Below are 24,811 nucleotides of genomic sequence, written 5' to 3' on the forward strand. Positions count from 1 at the left end.
AAGGGTTAGCAACAGGGGAGTGGGAGGAGGTGAAGGGGGGAGAAGGTACAGAAAATAGCATAGACAGTAGGCTGAAAATAGATAGGGGGGAGGGCAAGCATAGTGGGGGAAATATAGAATCTAAAGAACTTGAGACACATGGTTATAAACTAAGAGGGGGAGAATGGTGGGGGAGGGAGTGTGTGGGTGGAGGGGAATGAAGGGGGGGAATAGAACAACTGTAATGGTATAATCAATAAAATATATTTTAAAAAAATAATGACCTTTAATCTCTCTTTTGGGAAGGGTACAAGGTCTGTACAGGAAAAGTTGAACCATTGTTAATATGAAGAGAATGATTTGTGTGATATCCATGTAACCTGGCAGCCAAGGAGAGTGGACTGGAATGTGTGCACACGACATAGTGACGACTTCACTGGACTAGTTGGTGGAGGCGGTGGATGCCATTGAGTGAACTTGTGTACTGTGTGGCCCTCACATTCAAAATGACTGAGCATGTACAGCAACGAATATGCATCAAATTTTGCATTAAGCATTCCTCTGAGGACCCTATCTGGATGATTCAGAAGGATGTAGCTATGGGCAACTGGTGACTGGCAGCTTCATCACAACAAAGTGGCTGCTCATGCATCACGTCTTATGCAGAGTTTTTTGGCAAAATATCAAATCATCCAGTGACTCAGACACCCTACAGCCTAGCTATGGTGCCCTACAACTTCTGGCTTTTCCCAAAACTAAAATCACCTGTAAAAAGGAAGAGATTTCAGACTGTCAGTGAGATTCAGGAAAATATGACGGGGCAGCTGATGGCGACTGGGAGGTCCCAAGGTGCATATTTTGAAGGGGAGAAAGGTGTCTGTCATTGTCCTATGTACAATGTTTCTGGTATCTTCTTCAATAAATGTCTCTTTTTTTCAGGTTACATAGCTGGACACTTTCTGGACAGACCTCATATAATCATTAGTACAAAAAGGAAACACCTCTTCATCTATGGCTCTGCAAGTTCTATGTAATACGTGAACATTCAGATGAGCTCTGTATATCCATGCTCTTGGCTTCCTGTCCAGGTGATAATAACACTTGCCATTGTTTAGATTAACAAGAAATTTGCCAGCACTCAATGTGTTCATTTTTCTGTTTTGAACAATCTTGACATATAATCTTGCAGACGCGAGAAAGAAGAACAATTCAAAATGCCCTTATTTTAACCTGGAAAAGCTCAAGTAAGTCAAAGGCCAATCACAAAGAAATAACAATTGCTAATAAAGAAGACCTACATTTATTGAGCACTAGAGTAAAGCCCTTGAATGAGTAACCCTGGTGAATAGGCACAAGTCCCTTACGTGTAAGGTATTACTATTGTTTCTATTCTAAAAATGAAAAAAGAAAACAGGTTTAGATAAGTGAGCTAACATACCATGCCTCTATCTGTCTGATTTAACAACCAAAACACTTAACTGCAAAGATACCCAGGGACACAATAAGACCTCATTAAATTATTGTAAAATACCAAAGTTTGAGATTATCTAATTTCAGTTGGTGAAAATCCTGATATAGACTATGTTTAAGAAGTATTTTGTTATCATATATGGCTAGAAATAAGTTAAGCAAGTTAAAAAGTGGCTACTCGAAATAAACCAGCACTGCATAATCATTTGTTAAAGACACCAACACAGAAACACTAACTTGTGGGATTAAAAAGGCCTATAGAACTTCTTGGGTGACTGACTTAAAAAATTCACTTATTATAATTTCACTTGCATGTGTTGTGTGTTTGTGTGGATAAAAGCCTGAAATACTACCAATTATATCATCATAAACATTCTGAAGGCAGACAGTCTGATTTTAGAAAACCTTAAGCTGAACGGCCACTACGTCTAACTAAACTAAAATTTAAAATTTAGGCTATCTGAGCTCACAAATATTTGCACACAGATTTGATTAAGCATGAAAGCTACACCTTAAAGAGAATTTGAGAAGGAGATATAAAATTAGTCCCATCACTTAGTTAAGAAACACAGTTGTATATAAGACATGGATTTAATTGCTGATATGTTCCCATGATAGCTAGCTCCTGTACCTTGACTTCCTTGAACACTTAGCTCTTGTGGTAGTTCCAGAACGTCATCGGGATGTGGGACGCAGAATCCATGGAAGAGCACCAAGTCAAAGCACTCATGCAGGAGCTGCATGTTCACTCTTGAGCACACACTCATGAACCCAACAGCTACACCTTCCACCTGAAACATCCAAAATATCTTATCACTCTATCAGACCTCAAATGAATTCTCATCATGAAACTTTCATGAACCCATAGCACAAGGGCAGTTGAGAGTTTGGCAGGCACTTTGAAATGTTTAAGGGAGGGAGCGGTATTTTCCTTTAGTACCTCTAGTGTCCAGCACAATGCATGGCACACACAACATGCTCAAAACAATTTTTGATAAATGACCATTGTGTACAATACTAGAAATGGATATGTAACATAGAGAAACTGCCAGAGAGCCCTTTTCCTTGAGGGAAAATTATCTGGAACTTAACATGTGCATTCTTTGCCCACGCAATGTTCCTGCCTGCCCCATGCACAGTTTTATTATCCCACTGCAAGCCTTCTGTCCACTCTCCTGCCCTCTACCATGCACAGTTCACAGTAAGACCAGCCATTGTCCCAGTGTCCATCTGATTACCCCCAAGTCACAGAAAGTTCACGGTTGCTCACTCTCAATTATCTTAATTCATTAATTTGATTAGATAGTCTCATGGAGAGGAGATATTAGGAAAGAGGTTTGGGGAAAATGTTTGAGCAAACTCGACTCATGGGCATAATCTGCAAATGCATCCTTCACTTCCCATTATCATAACAGATACCTGGTTTATACCTCTTGCAATGGTCCCTGTGATTTTTGGCCTTTGATGAGGAATACACAGGTAAGATTATGAATGTAATAGAGTGATAAAATAAGAAATATATACTTGATCTTCATTCCTGGTCTAAGCCCAAGCTCCAAAAACACTTGCAATTTCCTGAAAGGATCCTCTTTGTTTTAATAATAGCACCTTTCAAGGATACGTAAATTTATGCTAATAAGGTGGCTCTTTGAAAATAGGGGCTAGTTGTCAAAGGAGCCAAACATGTGATTTGTGGGTTGGAACTTTCAGTCCTACCCCTGACCTCACAGGAGGGAAGAGGGGCCAGAGATCAAGTTCAATTACCAATGGCCAATAATATAATCAATTATTAATGGAACCACCATAAAAACCCCTAAACAACTGGACTAGAGAGTTTTTGGTTTGGTGAACACACTGAGGTACTGGGAGGTGGTACGCCCAAGATGGGCATGAAAGTTCTACAACCCTTTCTCCTCTACACCTTACTCTATGTATCTTTTCCATTTGACTGTTCATGAGTTGTATCTTTTATAATAAACAAGTAGGAGTAAGTAAAGTACTTCCCTGAGTTCTATGAGCTGTTCTAGTAAATTACTAGAACCCAAGGTAGGTGTTGTGGTAACCCAACACCCCTTGAACCCAAGGTGGGTGTTGTGGTAACCCAGATTTATAGCCAGTTAGTCAGAAGTACAGGTGACAATCTGGGACTCACAACTAGCTTCTGAAGTGGGAGCAGTCTTGTGGGCATGAGCCCGAAATGTGTGGGGTTCGTGCTAACTCCAGGTAGTGTCAGCATAAAATTGTAGGATGTTCTAGAAAGCTGAAGAATTGGCTGGTGTGGAAAAAAAAACTATAAATTTGGTGTCAGAAGTGCTGTCATTAGAGGAAACAACTTATCTTTTAATGAGTAACTACCTAATCTGTACCTATTATTGGTACTAAAATATAAATTAACAAAATTTAATATTATCATATTCCACATTAAGAACTATTTTTTTAATTATTGTTCAAGTACAGTTTTCTGTCTTTTACTCCCATCTCAGGCATTTAAAATTTTTAAAGAGAGAGAAAATGTATAGCTTTTTTAAATGTTAGTTAATTAATCTTATTGTGGTAATTGTCTTGCAATATATATATATACATCAAATCATTATACTGTACAACTTAAACTTATATAATGTTATATGTCAATTATATCCATAAAACTGGGAAACAATAAATAAGCTTCACATATATAATTTCTGTTATTACATGAATTTTAAGCATATTCTGATTGACTGATTTGACTCTGCCAGCTCTTGTAGGAAACCAGCATTTGTCCCTCAAGTATTGAGAATACTTTTTTGAGACAATCATTTTGCTCAAAAAGTAGAACTCAACAATCATAGGCATTCCTTAGCCATAAATGTCCAATTGGGGAAAATGGTTAATACTTTAGCTCAGTGATTTCAACCAATGTGTTGCAAAAATTTTTTAAACATGCAATACCTGAACTCTTACCTGAACTCTTGTATTTAGTAAGGGGCAATGATCTCTTTTCCTTAGAATGTCAAATAAAAATGCCAACACCCAACACAACAATATCAGTCTGGTGTGTAAAGACATGCATGGCCTGTCTTTACCCATAAATATATAGGTCATGTAACAGAGCTACATCTTATTGGTCACATCAGGTAAGTTTGCATTGCTTAATTCTTGGCATCAGAAATCCTTATATACCAGTATTGATACCTGATTTTTTTAAGAAGTAAGTTTGGAGCAAAAAGAGTATTTACCATCACATATTTTTGTAAATCAATCAAAATTACACCAATTTTTGTCAAATTGGCAAAAAATAGATTTTTGGGTGTACCACAAAATTTTAATAATTGGTTTATGTGTGCCATGAGATGAAAAACATTGAAAATTGTTACTTTAACCTACTAAAGAAGAAAATTAAGGTATAATATGCGCAGCCTTTTAAATGATACAGAAAAATTAGGTATTAAACTATTTGTTCTCAAATGTGTCTACTAGTTTAAAACCTTTTGTTTTCAAAAATGTGTTTGAAAAATACATGTGAAACTCCTTTTATTTTCTCTTTAAAGCTAAAATACAAGAGGAATATTTAAAACTTAATTTTCCATGCATATTCTTTTCTTTACAGTGCCCCGCAATGATACTAGTTAGCTGTAAGCCTGAATTTACCCAGCTGTTTTATAAAGCCACTGACACATTAAAAGTCCAAAATACATGTTTTAATTTTTTTACAAATAACAAGTGATTGTTTTTCTTGTTTGCATTCATGAACAAAGGCTATGTAGCTGTAGTTGTCTAGCTTCTCTGTAATTTTAGGCTTAAAACTCAGCAGATGCTGATTAACCAATCCATCTACCATATGTGCAGAAAGAGATGGACAGCCTCAATCTCGGCAGGGAAAATTGGCACCCATATTGGTATACATGGAGATGTCCTTCTAATCTACAGCCATGCTGGTGCAAAGAAACTTCGATGGCCTGAAATACCTTTTGCTGGCTTCACAGAGAGCTGCATGCACATGATAAGAATGTATTATTTATAAGACTGCTGTTAGTAACAAGCTATTACACTAATGGCTCATTGTGTTTGGAATTTGATTTCAAATGGCATGGATCACACATTCTGATGAAAATGAGAAAAACATGTTTTGCCATTAGGAACAAAGATTTAACATTCTCCAATTCTACAACCTGTTATATTCCCATCATTCATCCCAGTTGTGACAATTCACAAAAATTCACAATTATGGACTGCTACACAGCAAGGGCATATTGTGGAAATGCCTGCTTTTTCCTTTGGGTTCTTTCAAATAAACATTCTGATTTGAGAAACACTGTTTAGAATTATGGATTTGTGGAAGTGTTCAAATGCATCTTTTTGTGTATATGTTTTCTAGAAAAGTAAATAAATTTAATGGACTTTTTACTTGTACAACAAAAAAAGCACTGGTTGCTGGCTGCTATCTATCCTCCAGGTAACAGGTGAAGACATCACAAAGGTGTCATCAATTATTGTATACTGAAGAGCAAAACTGTAAGTTTTGTTGCTGTTGTTTTTCCTATGATGATCTACATGATGGTACATGAGGCTCAGATTACTAGAAAATCATATGTGCAGTGGCTTTGTCTTCACAAGCAGGTCCATTTATAGATACATGTACACTGTACCATTCATGCTTCCATATAAAAAGCTCTATAGCCACTTATCCCTTTTGAGTAGCAATACTCCACTATGAGATTGCCCTCAATGTGACCACTGACAGCTGTGATTCCCCTCTTCCCGATGCCAAGGGCATCGGTGAGCTGGCAGGCTCTGCCTGTACACAGGTTAGTGGTGCCTACTCAACTACTGCTCCCCATGCCGTAGACGATGTCAAAGCACATACTCTGCCCATCTGTCTCTAGGAGCCACCCTTGGCCTTTCACTTCCCTTCCCTTCCCTGAAACCTCAGTTTGGAGTACACAACAGATGTCAAGGTAAGCCAGGACAGAGTTGTGAAAAGCAACTTGCAGCAAAATGGTGACTCAAAAATCCTCCAAAGGAGCTATCAAGCTAAAGAATGTCTTCACAGTTAAAAACCTTTCATGAGGAGTTTCTCACATGGCACAGGCATAACTCTCATAGACATTCTACATGCATGGCCTGTAACTACTGCAGGCTGGTCTGGTAAGAAACAGACTTCTTGTACTTTGTTCTGTTATCTCTGCTCAACTGGAGTCACCTAAAAGCATGGTAACCAGTAAATGCCTAATTGGCATTTTGGGAGAAGAGACCTCATTTGCATCAATTGCCAGTTTCCATGATATAAATACTCCCCTTATGGCCAATCTTAAGCTACCAATGTAACGTCACCAAACAGGGAGCTGGAAGTGGATGCTCAGTACCCACCATTATACAGCATTCCTACTATACAGAGACCATAGAGATAAATAACCTTGAAGTATAGATAACAGTAAAATAATTAGGAAGTGATGAGTATTGTGTATTTATTAACTTTGTTTTTAACATAATTTATCATATGTAAGTTTACATAACTTAATTTTTAATAATGTCTGTGTGTTTAACAACCAGCTTGCAAAATTACTAAAGGTTTGACAATTGCCTCTTGTAACCCAGAGAGAGCTAGTTCCAGATACCACTGCCTAAAGACTAGCCTGAGGAAGTCCAGGTGGTTGGGAAAATGATACAGGGAGACAGATGGGAGAGTAGTGACAACACTGATCTTGAACCCAAAAAGACTAACTAATTGGATACAGCCTGATACAGATTTAAGATCTCCCAAATCCTAAATTTGATTTCCCCTCGATAGGGCAAAAATCCCTCTCCCTCTCCCTTGAGAGGTCCCGCTTCTACACTTCCATTGAAGACTGAATCTGTGGTTTCATCTTCACAGAACACAAAGCTTCTGATGTCTAAGGCAGCACCACCTCTTGAAGACTGGTTCTCTAGAGACATCAAAGGATCCTTTCAGGGTTGGGATTGCAATTTCTAGCCTCCAACTTTCCTCTGATGCTTACAGACAATAAAAATGTGTAACATATGACTAGAGAAAGAAAAAATATGAGGGAAGAACCCACTGCAGCTGCTCTTCACAAGCACTAATTCAATGATTCAGGTTGAAACTAGCACTTTGAAAGCAAAAAGTGAAAAGCCTTTTCCAGAGTAACATCAGCATGGTGGCAGAGTAAAGATGTCCATCATTTTTGTTCTCCCACTCAACAGCAACTATTTGGCATCTATCCATGATCAAAAGTGCTTTTGAAGGAGCAGGAAAATTCAGCAGCATATACAACTGGTGGGAGGACTCTTGCTTATGTGCATCAGGAAATAGGCAGACAGACACCATTCCTACCTGTGCACTCTGCAGTGGCCTGCGAACTCACTCCAGCACCTCTTGGTGTGTCTGTGAGCCAGTGGAGAATATTAACTTAAATAATCACTCACAGAGGACAGCCTCTGTGAAAGCACAAGTTTCCAGAGAAGTTCCAAGAGGAACTTGGTTGAAATAAAAATAGTATGAGTTTGGACACATTAGAGTAGGTAAAAGGAACAGTTTGCATTATCCATGTCACCCAGCAGCCAAGGAGGCCCAGATTTGCACCAAGACATATCTTCCTTGGCCTGTAATTTATCCTGAGGCAGGGAGGGATAGTATGTAAGTGAGTACCAGCTTCCCCAAAGGTGTGGAATACTTCCATTTCTCTTTAATCCCTTTCAGTGTACTAAATCTGGGGCTCCAAAACTGGGGTGGGTGGGTGAAAAGAGTCTGGGAAAGCAGCAGATACAACTTTTGGAGGACATTAAAGAAACAGAGATCATAAAAGTGTTGCAAATTCCATCAAGAAATCCACTCACGACCTGCTGGAAATGCCTCATTCACGAGTCCCCTGAACTGGCCCACTAGCACTCCCAGCTCTCCATTTGTCTCACCCATATACAACCATACCCCTATGGCTAGCTCCCTTCCATGTTCCCAACAGCAGCATATATAGGCTTTGGCAGATGGCTAGTGAGCACATGCAGAAAATCAGTTGAATCTATGGGCCAGAGGGAGACTACAAACTTAAGCTGTAGTGCCACCTTTAGAAAAAGAGAGACTGTCAGCACTCAGCCTGCCACTTTGCAAGATCCAGAGAATGCATACAAGCTTAAGAATTCTGCCAAAAGAGAAAGCAGGAAGTGAGGAGCAGATGTATTCACAAGGTATCACAGAAAGACTCAGAATCCCTACCAGGTCTACTGGAGATATTTTACTTATGAACATAGTAAATACTGAAGGAGGTGACTGATACTTCAAATGTGACGTCAGCACAAAACTCTAAGAATCACGAAAAAATCAAGGAAATATGACACCACCAAAGGATCATAATTATTTTACAGTAAACAAACTTAAAGACATGATAATCTCTGATTTACCAGATAAATAATTCAAAATAGCTGTTTTAAAGAAACTCAACGATCTACATGAAAACACAAAGAAAGTTCAATAAAATCAGGAAAACAATACACAAATCAAGAAGTTTAATAGACAGAAATTATTAAAAAATAAACAGAAATTCTAGAACTGAAGAACACAATGAATGAAACAAAAAAAATGCAATAGAGAGCATCAACACAAGACTTGATCAAGCAGAAGAAAGAATCATTGAGTTCAGAGACAAGATCTGCCCTGGCTGATATAGCTCAGTGGAGTGAATGGAGGCCTGCAAAGCAAAGGGCCACAGGTTCGATTCCCAGTCAGGGCACACGCCTGGGCTGTGGGCCAGGTCCCCAGTAGGGGGCATGCAAGAAGCAACCATACATTGATGTTTCTCGTCCTCTCTCCTTCCCTTCCCCTCTCTCTAAAAATAAAATAAATAAAATATTTTTTAAAAAGACAGGATCTTTGAAATTATGCAGCCAGAGGAAAACAAAGATTGAAAAAGAAAGGAGAAAGTCTACATTGTCTATGAAATATCATCAAAAAGATCAATTTGCAAGTCATTGGATTTCCAGAAGGAGAAAGAGGAAGGAGGGCACTGAAGCTTACTTAAGAAGTAGTAATGGCTGAGAACATCCCAATTCTGGGAAGAGATATGTATATCCAAGTTCATGAAACTCAAAGGTCACCAAAGTCAACTGAAAAATCATCTCCAAGATACACCATAATAAAATTGTTAAAAATCTAACACAAATAGAAAATCTTAAAAGTAGCAAGAGACAAAAAAAGAAAAACCCTGTAACTTGTTATAAGGGAACCTCCATAAGGTTATTAGTGGATTTCTTAGCAGAAACCTTACAGACCAGGAGAGTATGGCATGATATATTCAAACTGCTGGGGGTGGGGAAACTCTGCCAATTAAGAACACTTTACCAGGCAAAGCTATTCTTCCAAAAAGAAGGGCAGAGAAAGACTTTTCCAGACAAACAAAAGTTGAGGGAGTTCATCAACACTAGGGCTACCTTAAAAGAAATACTTCAAGGAGTCTTTTAAACTGAAATGAAAACACACTAATTAGTAACAAGAAAACATATGAAAATACACAACACACTGAAAAAAGTGAGTATACAGTCAAATTCAGAATATTCTAATACTGTAATATGGTAGAATGTTAAACACAACTCTAGTATAAAAATTAAAGTACAAAAGTATTAAAAATAACTATACATGCAATTTATTTATAAATACACAATATTTAAAAAGGTAAAGTGACATTGAAAATATAAAAGAGTAAAATTTTTGTATATGAGCAAAGTTAAGTTATCAGCACAAAATATATTGTTACATGTGTAAGATGTTTTATGTAAACCTCATTGTAACTACAAAGCAAAACCTGCAGTAGATCTACAAAACAAAAAAGAATCTAAGCATACTGCTACAAAAAAAAATCAATTAACAAAAGGCGGCAGTAAGAGAGAATAAAAGGAACAGGGGTACCACAAAACAGAAAATAATAAGATGGCATTAGTAAGGCCCTACCTATTGCTAATCACTCTTAATGTAAATTGATTATATTCTCCAATCAAAAGACACAGAATGGCTGAATGAATAAGAAAGCAAAAGCCAACTACATGCTGCCTCCCAAGAGACTCACTTCAGCTTTAATGCTCAAAATAAAGAGAAAAAAAGACAACATTCCATGCACCTGGAAACCAAAAGAAAGCAGGGATACCTATACTTATATGAGACAAAAGAGGCCTTAAGGCAAAAATGGTAACAAAAGACAAAGAAGGTCATTATATAATGATAAAAGGGTCAATTCATATAGAAGATGTAACAATCATAAACATATATAAATATAAACACATTTATTTCCAATGTCAAACCACCTAAATATATTAAGTAAATACTAAAAGATATTAAAAGAGAAATAGACAGCAATACAATAAAAGTAGGGGTCTCCAATACCCTAACTTTCAACATTGGAAAGGACACCAAATATTGGCAGAATCAACTAGAAAATGCTGGACTTGATTGATACTTTAAATCAAATGAGCCTAACAAAAATACACACAACATTCCATCCAAGAGCAGCAGAATATTCTCCAGGAAGAATTACACTTTAGGTCAAAAACAAGTCTCATCAAATTTAAAAAGATGAAATAGTGCCAAGTATCTCTTCTAACCACATGTTATAGAACTAAAAATGAACAACACAAAGGAAGCCGGAAAATTTACAAATATGTGGAAATTTTGAAACACTTCTGTAAAACTAAGAAGCCAAGAATCAAAATGAAAATCAAAAAATATCTTTCTTTTTATTTTTTAAATATATTTTATGGATTATACTATTACAGTCATCTTATTTTCCCCACTTTGTTCTCCTCCACCCTGCACATCCCCTCCCACCTGCATTCCCCTACCTATGTCCATGAGTTATACTTATAAGTTCTTTGGCTCCTCCACTTGTGGGGGCAACTTTGCCCTCAAGTCCCCCTGTCCACCACAGATAAAAGTAAACACTACCAAGACATGATCTGCTTGGGGAGGAGAGGTGGCCAGTTTCTCAGAGGAAAAAGGCCTGGAGCCCATTTCTCCAGGGGATTTTATTGGGTTGTAATACACCGGAATACAGGGCAGCAAGGATCAAACAGTAGATAACATTTCAAAGAAATCTGAGGGCTTAGTCTGAGTCAGTGTCTGTCAGGAAAGGGGGCTGCAGAAACTTTGGAACACATACACATTTCCTGCTTGAACCGTTATCATATGAATGAAAGCACTCTTAGCAAGGCAGGCTTCACAGGACTTTTAGGAATTCTTTCTTATGCCCTATCACCCCGGATCCTGCTGTAGCCAGCAAGAGGCTGCACTGCCTCCCCCATCACAGGTTTTCAGGCTTAAGTGGATTAGAGCCAGGAAGTACTTCTCCAAGAGGACATGGGGACTCGGGCTATGTCGAAATAGCCAGGGGGTAAAGGTCCATTGTTCCCTCTTTGTTGCAGCCCCCCCCCCCAAGTCCTTCCATTATGACCTCCTAAGTGATCAAGTCTGTCTTAGGTTACCCCTCTCTCTGTGAGGAGTTTTACCCGTCACTGACTTTCAACCATGCTTTGGGGGCAGGGAGAGGAAACTGAGGCAGTATTCGCTACCAGAGACAAGCTTTGTCTCCTGTGGCTCACATTCCGGAGGTCACTCACTCATCCTTAGCCATGGGGGTAGTTACAATTCCTGAAACCAGGCAGAGCACTCCCCAACATCCACTTCCTATACTATTCTTAACCTCCCCTGTCTATTTTCTACCAACCATTTACACTACTTATTCTCTGTACATTTCTCCACTGATAGCCTTCCATGTGATTTCCATTTCTGTGATTCTGTTTCTGTTCTACTTGTTTACTTGGTTTGTTTTCATTTTTTTTAGGTTCACTTTTTAATAGTTCTGAGTTTGTTGTCATTTTACTGTTCATAATTTTGATCATATTCTTTTTTCAGATAAATCCCGTTGACATTTATGTAATGAGGGCGTGGTGATGATGAACTCCTTTAATGTGACCTTATCTGGGAAGTACTTTGTCTGCCCTGACATTCTAAATGATTGCTTTGCTGGACAGAGTAATCCTACTGGTCTGGATGAATGTTTCTTCTTTAATTCCTTGGTTGTTGGACTTCCATACAGTTTGATTTTCTAGCAGTTCTAGTTGTTTTTTGGTTTTAAATTTGTTGTCCTTCTTTTGGTTGTATGAGGAAGCACAGTGTGTCTACCTATGCCTCCATCATGGCTGGAAATCCCCCAAAATATCTTAAAACAACAAAAATGGAAAACAACATACCAAAACCTATGGGATGCTAAAAATCAATTCTAAGAGACAAGTTTATAGTGATAAATATCATAGCAAGAAGAAAATAGAGGTCTCAAATTTTAAAAAGCTAACTTTACACTTCAAAGAATGAGGAAAAGAAGATTAAATTAAGCCAAAGATTCACAGAAGGAAGGGAATATCCAAGATTGTGGTAGGAATAAATGAAATAAAGACTACAAAAACAACAGAAAAGATGAATAAGCTAAGGACTCATTCTTTGAAATAGACACACCTGTGGCTAGAATAAGGCAGACAGAAGATTAAACTAAAATCAGAAAAAAGAGGAGATATTATAATTAATAACACAAAAAATATAAAGGACCATGAGACTACTATGAACAATTATATGGCAACAAATTGGACAACCTAAAATAAGCAGACAAATTCCTAAAAACATAAAACTAAATTATGATGAAACAGAAAATGTGAATGGACCAATAACAATGAGATTGAGTCAGTAATCAAAAACCTCCCAACAAAGAAAAGCTCCAAACCAGATGAATTCACCAGTGAATTCTATCACATATTTAAAGAATTAATATCCGTCTTTCTCAAACCCTTCCAAAAGTCAAAGAGGAGGATATACTCCAAAATTCGTTTTGAGGCCAGCAATACCTTGATGCCAAAACCAAATAAAGACACTACCAGATAAGAAAACTACAGACCAGTATCCACAATGCTCACAGGTGCAAAAATTCTCAACAATTTTTACTAAACCAAATTCAACAGCATATTTAAAGGATCAACCAGAATTTTCCCTGGCATACAAAACTGGTTCAACATGCACAAATCAAACAATGTGATGTATACTACATTAATTGATATAAAAGACAAAAATCGTATGATCATCTCAGTAGATGCAGATAAATTATTTGACAAAATACAACATCCCCTCGTGATTAAAAAATACTCAATAAACTGGGTTTAGAAGTAACACATGTCAACACAATAAAGGCCAGATATGACTAGCTCACAGGGAACATCATACTCAACACTGAATAGTTAAAAGATTTTCCTCTAATATCAGGAACCAGACAAGAGTATCCACTCTCACCACTCTTATTCAACATAGGATGAGAAGTCCTAGCCAGAGAAATAAGACAAGAAAAAGAAAAGGCATTCAAATCAGAAAAAAAGAAGTAAAATTATCTTTTGTTTCCAGGTATGATCTTATATAAAGAAAACCCTAAAGACTCCATCAAAAACTGTTGGAACTAATCAACAAATTCAGTAACACTGCAGAATATAAAATGAACACATAGAACTCCACTGCATTTTTATACACTAAAGATAAACTATTCCCCAAAAGAAATAAAGAAAACAATCCAATTTACAAAGTATCAAAAACAATAGAATTCTCAGAAATAAATTTAAACAATGAAGTGAAAACTCTATATACTGAAAACACAAGACTTTGATAGAAGAAATTGAATATACAAGCAAATTGAAATATATTCCATTCATGAATTAGAAGAATTAACATTGTTAAAATGTTTATACTACCCACAGCCCCCTATAAATTCAATATAATACCCATCGAAAGTCCAATGGCATTTTTCACAGAAATAGTAAAAGCAATCCTAAAGTTTGTATGGAAACACAAAAAGCTCCAAATAAGCAAAGCAATCCTGAGAAGAAGAACAAAGCTAGAAGCATTATGTATCCTTATTTCAAAATATATTGCAAAGCTATAGTAACTAGAACAATATGGTACTGAATAAAACAGACACATAGACTAATGGAACAGAATTAGGAGCCCCAAAACAAAACCTTGCATATATGGTCAACTAATATCTGACAAGAGAGCCAAGAATACTCAATGAGGAAAAGACAGTCTCTTTAATAAATGGTAATGAGAAAACTTGGTATCTACATGCAGAAGAACAAAATTGAACCCTATCTTATACCACTCACAAATACTAACTCATAATGGATTAAAGGTTTAAACATAAGCCCTGAAACTGCAAAACTTGTAGAAGAAATATAAGTAAGAAGTTCTTTGACATTAGTCTAGGCAACAAGTTTTTGTATATAACACAGAAAGTATAAGCAATGAGAGTAAAAACTAATAAGATACACCACACATAAGAAAATATCAGAGGGAGAGGCAATACAGCAGAGGACTGAATGGAAGCCACACGAACCTTCTCCAAGGACCAATCTGGAATTACAACTAAATTGTGGAGATATCACCTGGAACAAACAACTGAACAATAGCAAGAGAGAAGCCTTATAATCTCGGACAGACAGAAAAATCAGCTTCAGCCAACTATTTGGTAAAGACTGTGGTGGAGACTCAAGAGCAGAGCTGGCCAGGCACCAACAGGTGGCAGCACCGCAGGAATAATTAAGTGGCCTGTTGGATCCCCTGGAAAAGAATAAGGTCTAAATCCCAGCTGGGATGCCCAGCCTAGAACAACAGAGCCCCCAAAAGTACAGATAACAACCAGCAGCAAGAAGCTGGGCATCTTCTTGGGGTTGCTCTCTGCCAGAGACAGACGACTGAAGATGAAAAGAGCCATTTAAAGGGCCAATGTACAGATTTTCATTTTTAGCAACTTACCCTCGGCTCTGGCAAATGTGAGGGCAGAGCAGACTAGACATTTGAGGAGAGACCAGGGACACAGAGGCTTTGGGGAGAGAACTGATTGAAGCCACCAGGATCCTGGAGCTGAGTCATCACCCCTATGGCAGCAGCCATCCTGCTCAGACAGACCACTCCATTCTGAGCAGCTTCAGCCCGAGCGGAAACAAAAACCCCAACCCAAGAGAGATTCTGCCCTGCCCTATGGGGCTTAAGCCCACTGCTGAGTACAGCTGAGTACAGAGTGACTAGATTAGTAAGTGAAGGAAACAGCCACAGACAGTAGATCCCTGACAGTCTCAGAGCAGGTTGCCAAAAGGCAAATGGTGTCAAAATCTGACATCACTAGAGGCAAACCCAGAAAGAAAAAACAGTGGTAAATACTAGAGACTACCTAGATGAAAGCCACTGTGATCATCTCCATGATTAGCAATACTTTCTTTCCCATATTGCTTTCTAACATTCATTTCTTGTCCATCAAGTTTGTACACATTAAGTCACTAGAATTTATACTATAGTTTATTTCTCTCCTTTTTAATAATAGCCTTAATTTCTTTACACCCTCATTGATATTGGTTCATTTGTGGTTGATAGTTGAATTGTGTAGGGGGACATTTTTGTGGATTTGGGTTTGTTCCCTGGGCTTTGTGGTTTTGTTAAGGCATCATCAACACAACAGCTTACAAGACCCGGTGGACAGAGTGACCCTCAGTCAAACAGCTGGAGGAAAGGACCCACTAAAGAATGACCCAACAATAATCAAAAACCATTTACATCTAGAGAGGCAACATAAATGGCACAAAGGGCATCCCAAGAGCATCAAGTTCAGGAAGTTGAGACTGCAACACTAAATCTCACAGGCCTCCTATCATAGAAGGGCAAACCACAAATTCAGGGAGTCCAAACAGATCAACTGGAGAAGCAGAAGGAAACAAAAAGAGTCTCACAAATAATGGGAAGAGAAAGAAACAAACACCAAACAGAAGCTCAGAAAGAGTGCTAAATTGAATAGGAGCAAGTCCACTACCAAATGAATAGTTCAAAACAATGGTTATAAGGAAGCTCAATGAGCTCACTGTGAAATTACCAAAAACTACATGGAAACTGCACAGAACTTACTGCAAACTATATCAACATGAAAAAGGAAATAGAAAGTATCAATAAGAGCAAAGAGGAAATGCATAATACAATTTCTGAATTGAAGAACACAGTAGAAGGAATCGAAACCAGGCTACATGAAGCAGAGGATCCTCCAGTGACCTGGAGGACAAGGTAGAAAAAACCAAGGTAGAATGAGCAAGAAAAGGAAAAAAAGACTCAAAAGTAACAAAGGGATTAAGGGACTGTAGAATAACACGAAATGTAATAATATCCAAATAACAAGCATACCACAAGAAGAGGAGCAAGGGATATAACCCCTGTTTGAAAAAGTAATGATGGAAAACTTCCCTAATTTGATGAGAGAAAAAGTCACACAAGTTCAGGAAGTAAAGAGGGTCTCAATCAAGAGGAACCCAAAGAGGCCCACTCCAAGACATGTGATGATTAAAATGGCAAAATTCAAAGACAAAGAGAGAATCTTAAAGGCAGAGAGAGAGAAACAGGAAGTAAGGGAACCTCGATAAGGGTAACTGATGACTGCAATGGAAATAATGCAAGCCAGAAGGAATGCCAAGAGATATTCCAAGTAATGAATAGCAAAGGCCTGCCACCCATATTACATTGTCCAGCAAGGCCTTCAATGAAAATGGAAGGTGAAATAAGGAGTTTCCAAGACAAAAGAAGTTTAAAACAATACATCACTACCAAACCAGTAGTGCAAGACATGGTAAAGGGACAGCTTTAAGAAGATGAAGAAAAAGAGTAAGAGAGAGAAGAACACAGATTCAAAGGGAGAAAAAGGCCATGAATAAGTACCTATCTACAATCACCTTAAATGTTAATGGATTAAATGCTCCAATCAAAAGATACAGGGTAGCTGAATGGATAAGAAAACATGACCTGCACATATGCTGCCTACAAGAGATCCACCTTAGAACAAAACACCTACACACACTCAAAGTGAAGGGTTGGAAAAAAATATACCAAGCAAATGGACAGGTTAAAAAAAAAAGCCAGGGTACCAATACTTATATCAGAAAAAGTAGACTTCAAGACAAAAACCATAAAAAGACAGAGAAGGGCACTTCAAAACACTCGAGAGAAGAATCCATTAAGAAGATATAAACAGCCCTGGCTGGTGTAGCTCAGTGGATTGAGCACGGACCTGTGAACCACATGATTGCGGTATGATTCCCTATCAGGGCACATGCCTGGGTTGCAGGCCAGTTCCCAGCAGGGGGCATATGAGAGGCAACCATACATTGATATTTCTCTCCCTCTCTCCTTCCCTTCCCCTCTAAAGATAAATGAATAAAATCTTAAATAAATAAATAAATGACACAAACATATTTGAACCCAACATAGGAGCACCTAAATATGTAAGGAAAATCTTGGAGGACTTCAAGAAAGATACCTTTTCTTTTATCATTAGCCTGAAGCTATAGGTGAATGAGAATACATGAAAGCTTAAAGAAAAATGCAAAATCTTACTGTGAAAAGATAAAAATAAAAACCCTTTAAATGTAGAAGAAATAGTATGAACTAGAACTCCAAAAAGTAATTTTTAGGGCCAGTTCTTACCATAGTAAACTAATGCCCGCATGTCTCTAAATTAATCCTATTCTTTGTCAAATGTTTTTTCCTTCATGTAGATAAATGTTTCACCACCTGCACTACACACTGGAATTATATGAGGGTGGGGCTTTTAAAAAACACTGACTGTATCCTACCCCAAAAGATTAATTTAATTGGTCTGAATACATCCTAATATTTTGAAAAATTGAGATATCTACCATAACAATAAATCTTTAAAAACTACACAATTCAGTGATTTTTAGTATATTCACAAAGATGTACACCATCATCACTATCTAATTCCAGAACATTTTCATATGCCAAAAAGCAACACCATACCCATTATTAGTCATTTCCATCCCCCTCTTTCTCTAGCCATGAATCTATTTTTTGTCTCTATAGACTTGCCTATTCTGGGCTATCATGTAAATGGAATCAGAAAATATGTGGTCTTTATGCCTAGCTGCTTTCACTTAGCATAGTATTTTCAAGGTTCAAACATGCATCAGTATTTCGATCCCTATTATTTCCTAATAATGTTCCATTGTATGGATATATTATATTTTCTTTATCCATTCATCAGCAGATGAATTTTTGGGCTATTTCTGCTTCTTGACTATTAAGAATAATGCTGCTTTGAATGTTTGTGTACATGTTTTTGTGTGTACATGTGTCTAGAGGTGGAACTGCTGGGTCCAATAGTAGTACTTCTATATCTAACACCAGAGAATATGTCAGACTGTTTTCCAAACTGGCTACACCATTTGATAATCTCACCAGCAATGAATGAGGGTTCTACTTTTTCCACATCCCTACTAACACTTACTTGTTATTGTCTCTTTTATTACAGCTATCCAAGTAGGTTTAAGGTGGTAGCTTGCTGTAGTTTTCATTTGCATTTCCCTTATGACTAATGATGTCGAATATTTCACTTATTGGCAATTTGTATACCTTTTTCCGAGAAATTCCTGTTCAAATTCGTTGGCCACATTTTTATTTGGATTGTCTCATTATTGCTGTTTGAGTTCTTTATATAATCAGGATTCAAGTTTCTTGGTTTAATTTTCTAAAAAGGCTTCCAGGTGATTCTCATATACAACAAACTTTAGAATCACTGATCATAGTATCAAAAGCCTCAATTTTCAAGAAAAGTAATATTCTTTACATAGTTTTTAGAATTTTGTCAAAATGAAAAGTGAGTGTAGAAAATAATGAATCCCTAAACAAATCATCCTGGAGTAAAGCTGCTAAATTCTTACCTTTGAATGCTTTTCAATAAACTGGCATAAAGTCCTTCTTTTTAAAAGAGGTCATATATTCACTTAAACAAAAAATGTAATTTGTGATCATCTTTACCTGGACCGTGAGATCTATGAATGAAATATTCAGGTACAGTGCTTGGCACCCAAGGTTTCAATTAATGTTTGTTAGTTATGGTATGTAAAAAGCAAGCACAAAAGTTCATTCAAGATAAGGTTATTCTGTAGTCAGCCTTCAGCTCAAGCTTAGATAAACCTCTTTCAAAGAACTTAAAAAAAATGCCCTCTATGTTTTTCATGTGACGCCAAAAGAATATTCCAGCTCACATTTGAATTGTTTTTTTTTCTCCATTCCCAAAATTATCAACAAAAGGCTGACCTTATGAGGTCCCTGCACACAAGTCAACAACAAGCCATATGGAGGAAAGGTTCATTCCTTTAAAATAGAGTTCTCAAAGGTGATGTCTGCACTAGAGCACCCAGAAACTGGTGAGAAATGAAAATGCTCTGGCCCCCACTAGATCAGAAATGCTGGTGGAGGGTCCCCATAATATGTGATCTAATCAGCACAATAAATAGTTTCAATGTATGCTCAGGGTCAGGTTTGACTACCACTACTTTAAAATATTTTCCTCACATTTCTTATATATACATAAAACAGATGACATTGGTCACAGCCCTATCCTTCCTAAAGCTGAAGAGTCACCATACACTTTGTAATGATCCCAAGGTCCTGAGAGCCTCAATTTTTTTCAGTCAGACAATTTCTCCATACCCTTGGGCAGACCCGCTGAATATCCCAATTCAGCCTTTTTAGCTCTTAAGAACACCCAAAGCTTCAGATGGGATGGCCCGAGATAGAATGCCACTGAGCTATTTCTTAGGAATGCCTAGTCTAGCAGGCTCAAATCAATATGAACACCTAAAGATACCTCAGTACACTTACACTGAAGCATCAGAAGTAGTATCTTCTTTATCAAATCCTGTGGGGGTAAATGCAGAGTAGAAACCTACCACTAGCTACAATTCTGGAAGGGAGGAGTGTCCCTCTTCGAATGCCTACAGAGTGAGTGAGACATGGATAAGAGATGGTCTCAGAGTTGCAGAGTTGCTACCACCATTTACTTGGGACCCTGGGTAGGCCTGCTCACTGCTCTGGGCTAAAACACACTAATGCTTGCTACCTAGCTTGCCAGTTCTCTTTTTTGTCCTTTTCATCCTTTTCCTTTAGTATAGACCTCTGGGTCTATGACTGACATATTGGAGGGTATGGGTTTCATCCTTCTTTCTTTTTTTCATTCTTTTTTTAAAATTGAATTTGTTGGGGTGACATTGGTTAATAAAATTATACAAGTTTTAGGTACATAATTCTACAATACATCATCTTGCAGTGAATATTTATCACCCCAAGTCAAGTCTCTTTCTAACACCATTTATTCCCCCCTTTCCCTTCTACCTCCACCCATTCCCCACTCCTTTTGGCAATCACCATACTGCTGTCCATGCCCATGAGTCTGTGTTAATTACCATCTCTACCTCTAGTCTCAGTAGAGCCTTCCTGGATAAACACTGCAGAAGCAGGACACTTGTAGAGCAAGTTCTGAATCAGTGGTCACAACTGAAGGGGTCACAGGACCAAGCTGGTAAAAAGCTGGAAAAATAGCCAGCTTGAGGGGTCATGAAGCCCCCAGGCTATAGGCAGTGGCAGTCACTCCCACGCTCCAACTCACGGGGTGCTGCAGAAAAGCAGACCCTTCAGATTTTTCCAGAAAAGCTAGAAATTCCGATTTTTATAGAAACTTTCCTAACTTTTAAATTCTAGCCATTAATTCAACCAAATTTAACCGTAATAACCTAAATCAAACCATGAGAAACAACGGACAAATCCAAATTGAGAGGCACTGTGAAAAATAACTGACCTGTGTGCTTTTCAAAACTGTCATTGTCATAAAAGACAAAGACAGACTGGGAAATTGTTCCAGATTACAAAAGACTAAAGATATGTGACACTTGAGTTCAATGAATGATCTGGATTTACATCTGCTAAAGAGGACATTATGAGGACTGTCAGTAAAATCTGAATAAGGTCTATAGATTAGGTAATGGCTTGACCAGATCACTCTACTACAGTTATAGAAGAGAACATCCTTGTTTTTAGAAAATATACACTTAAGTATTTAGTGGTAAAGGGGCATTATATCTGTTTAATACACTTAAATGATTCATAAAAATACATACCATATTTTTTGGACTATAAGATGCACCCCCCCCCCCAAAATTTGGGAGGAATAATGGTTATTAATACTGCTGTTGAGTTCTATTTACATTTGCATTGGTGAAATATTATGTTATTTATGTTATTAAATATTTTACTACATTTTTTGCTTCAAAAAATGTTTTTCCTACTTTCCTCCTCTAGAACCTAGGTGAGTCTTATGGTCCAAAAAATATGGTAAATATATATCTATCTCTATATAGAGAGACTGATATAGCGAAAGAGCAAGCAAAGAGTAATAAAGCAAATGTGGTAAAATGTTAACATTTAGGGAATTGGGGTGCTTATAAGTTTTCTTTAAGTGTGAAATTTTTTAAAACAAATAGTTAAAAATTACTTTGCAAGTCAAACAAAATCCATCTGCCCACAGGAAGTTGGTTTATAAGTTCTGGCCTCTGGAATCTTGGGGTTCCAGAAAAGCCCCCTAGATACTCTTGGAGAATCTTTCCCCTCACCCTAACTGTAACCCCCACCGATAAAAACAGAGCAAATAAACTACAGCAGCCTGGGCATCTGGGAGGACCTCACACAAACCTGAAAGCCTAAAGCCAGTTAGTTAGCACTGGGAAGGAGTGTGATGCCACAGCTCAGAAGCTGGTTTGGCATGCCACCTGGAAGGGCATGGGGAAGGAAAAGAGAATGCCAACTCTAGGGGTGCTGGGTGAAACCAGGGGCAACGTCATTTATTTCTCCCATTTCTCATACTAAATGTATCCCTAGGTGGATTAATTACTAACCTCACATACGACAGCATGATTCTCTTTGTCTTGTGCCTCTATTAGTTCAGCCAGAAAGTATTCACCATAAGTTGCTTTCAGAATTGTGTCCTGGTGCATAAATATTGGCATAAGATCATCATGATCTTCCACCCTGTTTAACAGAAAGGTTTAATGAATTTCAGTGTTCTTTCTTTCCAAGGAACACCTACTATGTGCCAAATTCTGGTCTAAATGCCAGGAATACAACAACATGCAAATGAAATGAATTTATACTCTAATAGGAAAACAGATGATAAAAGTATAACAAATACATCACTTCACACATTTCAAATAGTGACAAGTGCTTTAGGATGGAGTGATGGGCTCAAGAGGTCAGAGAAGACCCCTCTGAGGACATGAATGAGGAGAAAGGAAGGAAGCTATGTCAAGAGCTAGGGGTGGAAAATTCCAGGCAGAGGGAACACACTCAGCATGTTTGCATATGAAATGTAGAGCAGTATTTGTCATGAGCCAAAGGACAAGGTGCTGGGGGCAGCATGGCCCAATTGTGTTTGAAAGAACATTACTTCTATGACATTCTTCCTAGAATCCTCTACCTCTCCCCAAAAGAATTCCACTGTCTAAAAACAATTTCCTACTATAGGTCCCCTGCTATAGTGTCATAGTTATGGGTCAAAGACTCTGAGAAGTACTACAATAAAGAATTTGAACCGTGTTTATGCATTTCTTCAACACTGGCCCAGGGTATACTTTACTCCTGAGATATTACAACACTTACCATGGAGGAGGAAATGCTAGTTTAAAGGTAATGAAGCTGTGTTCACCACCCAGGAGACATCCACATCAAATGCTCCATTCTCAGGACCCTCTCAATGACCTTGACAACCAGTGCATGTGTGTGGCAGAGAAATGATCCAAGAACCAGATATATGGCAGCATGGTGATGCTGGTCCTTAGACATATTTTACTGCCATATTTAACATTCCTTTCTTTTTAGTGTATTTTCAGTTATATTTAGTGTTCTATTTTACCCCTCTGGGATGTTCTCATATTTATATCCTAATATTTTTCTTATCTAAAATACACACTTTTGGGGATAAATGGGCTTTTGGCCAAAATAGAGGTATAGGCAGATATGCCTCATTTCTTCACACAACCAAAAGAAGGATAACAACCAATTTAAAAACAAAAAAACAACCAGAATTGCCAGAAAATTGAACTGCATGGAAGTCTGATATGCTGCCATTTTTCAAGGCCTGACAGGTTCACATCATTCATGCAGATGGAAAAATATTCACAGAGTCACTGGGATGTCTGGCAGGCCTTCATTCATGAGTGGGCAAGCCATGCACACTGCAAGCTGTGTGTCTATCTGCATGGCCCATGTCATGGCCCTTGCCATGACATGAGACATGGCCCCCTCCAGCATGGCACCCATTGTGGCAACTGCCCCCTTGCATGTCTCTCATCATCATTGTCCCCCGCAGGAAGTCCCTACCTGTTTAAGTACTAGAGGGGAACAAAGCCAGAAAACTGTCATAACATAACATAACATAACATAACATAACATAACATAAAATTCTTCCCACAAGAGCCCACTTCTTGTTCTGGGAACAGTTTATTGGACCCAGTATCAAGGCTGTGGGAACAATTCTTCTCTTAGTTACCCAGATACCTGGGTGAGGAAGCCAGACTGCCTCCACTTATCCTACATCTGACAACCAAGGAGTTAAAGAAGAAACATTCATCCAGACTGCTAAGAGGGGTAGAGTCAGGCTGCCAGGGCAAAGAGGTTGTAGAAATAGACATGGTAATTAACACAGACTCATGGACGCAGACAGCAAGGCAGCAGCTGGTGGACCAGGCAGTCCCACATTTGGTGTGGATAAACCAGAAGGAAAAATGGGGGAGCGGGACAGACCACACAACCTAGGGTTCCAATGCAGGAAAATAAAGCCTCAAAACCTCTGGTTGTAAAAACTTGTGCTGCATGCAGCAGTGAGACAAACTACCAATCTCATAGGAGAGTTGGTCAGAAGGACTCATAGGGTCCTAGAATGTACACAAGCCCACTCATCTGGAAATCAGCACCATGGAAGCACCTGACAAGGCACAATTCACTTGTGGAAAGTGAAGGAAGTAACTGAAAGCAGGGCAAGAGCCAAGCCAGGATATTGTTTCCTCTCTGACCCCTCCCCCACATACAGTGCCACAATGCAGGGAAGTGGGTTTCCCCTGCCCTAGAAAATACCTAAGGCTCCATTCCTTACAATGTACCTGGTTTGCTCAGATAAAGAAATATGGCCCAAATGAAAGAACAGATCAAAGCCCCAGAAAAAATACAACTGACCGATGAGGAGATAGCCAACCTATCAGATTCAGAGTTCAAAACACTGGTAATCAGGATGCTCACAGAAATGATTGAGTATGGATGCAAATTAAAGGAAGAACTGAAGGCTATTTGAAGTGAAATCAAGGGAAATATACAAGGAACCAACAGTGAAGGGAAGGAAACTGAGACTCAAATCAATGATTTGGATGAAAGAAGAAATAAATATTCAACCAGAACAGAACGAGGAAAGAAGAATTCAAAGGACAACTTTAAATGTTC

The 24,811-nt window shown here is 38.2% G+C and overlaps 1 protein-coding gene across 1 annotated transcript in view; it reads right to left on the reverse strand.

The window, feature by feature from the left end:
* The window catches only part of CFAP61 (cilia and flagella associated protein 61), a 354,812-nt gene that overhangs the window by 289,661 nt on the left and 40,340 nt on the right, over positions 1-24,811 (reverse strand). Inside the window, exons 5-6 of the mRNA XM_037057020.1 lie at positions 22,219-22,351; positions 2,081-2,240 (exon numbers count right to left, since the gene is read on the reverse strand). Of these exons, the coding sequence (XP_036912915.1) occupies positions 2,081-2,240; positions 22,219-22,351 (293 nt within the window). The remainder of the gene's footprint in view (positions 1-2,080; positions 2,241-22,218; positions 22,352-24,811) is intronic.

This window comes from Sturnira hondurensis, unplaced genomic scaffold (assembly GCF_014824575.4).
Source record: "Sturnira hondurensis isolate 20B ecotype Veracruz unplaced genomic scaffold, ASM1482457v3 Scaffold0009244, whole genome shotgun sequence".
Taxonomy (NCBI): Eukaryota; Metazoa; Chordata; class Mammalia; order Chiroptera; family Phyllostomidae; genus Sturnira; species Sturnira hondurensis.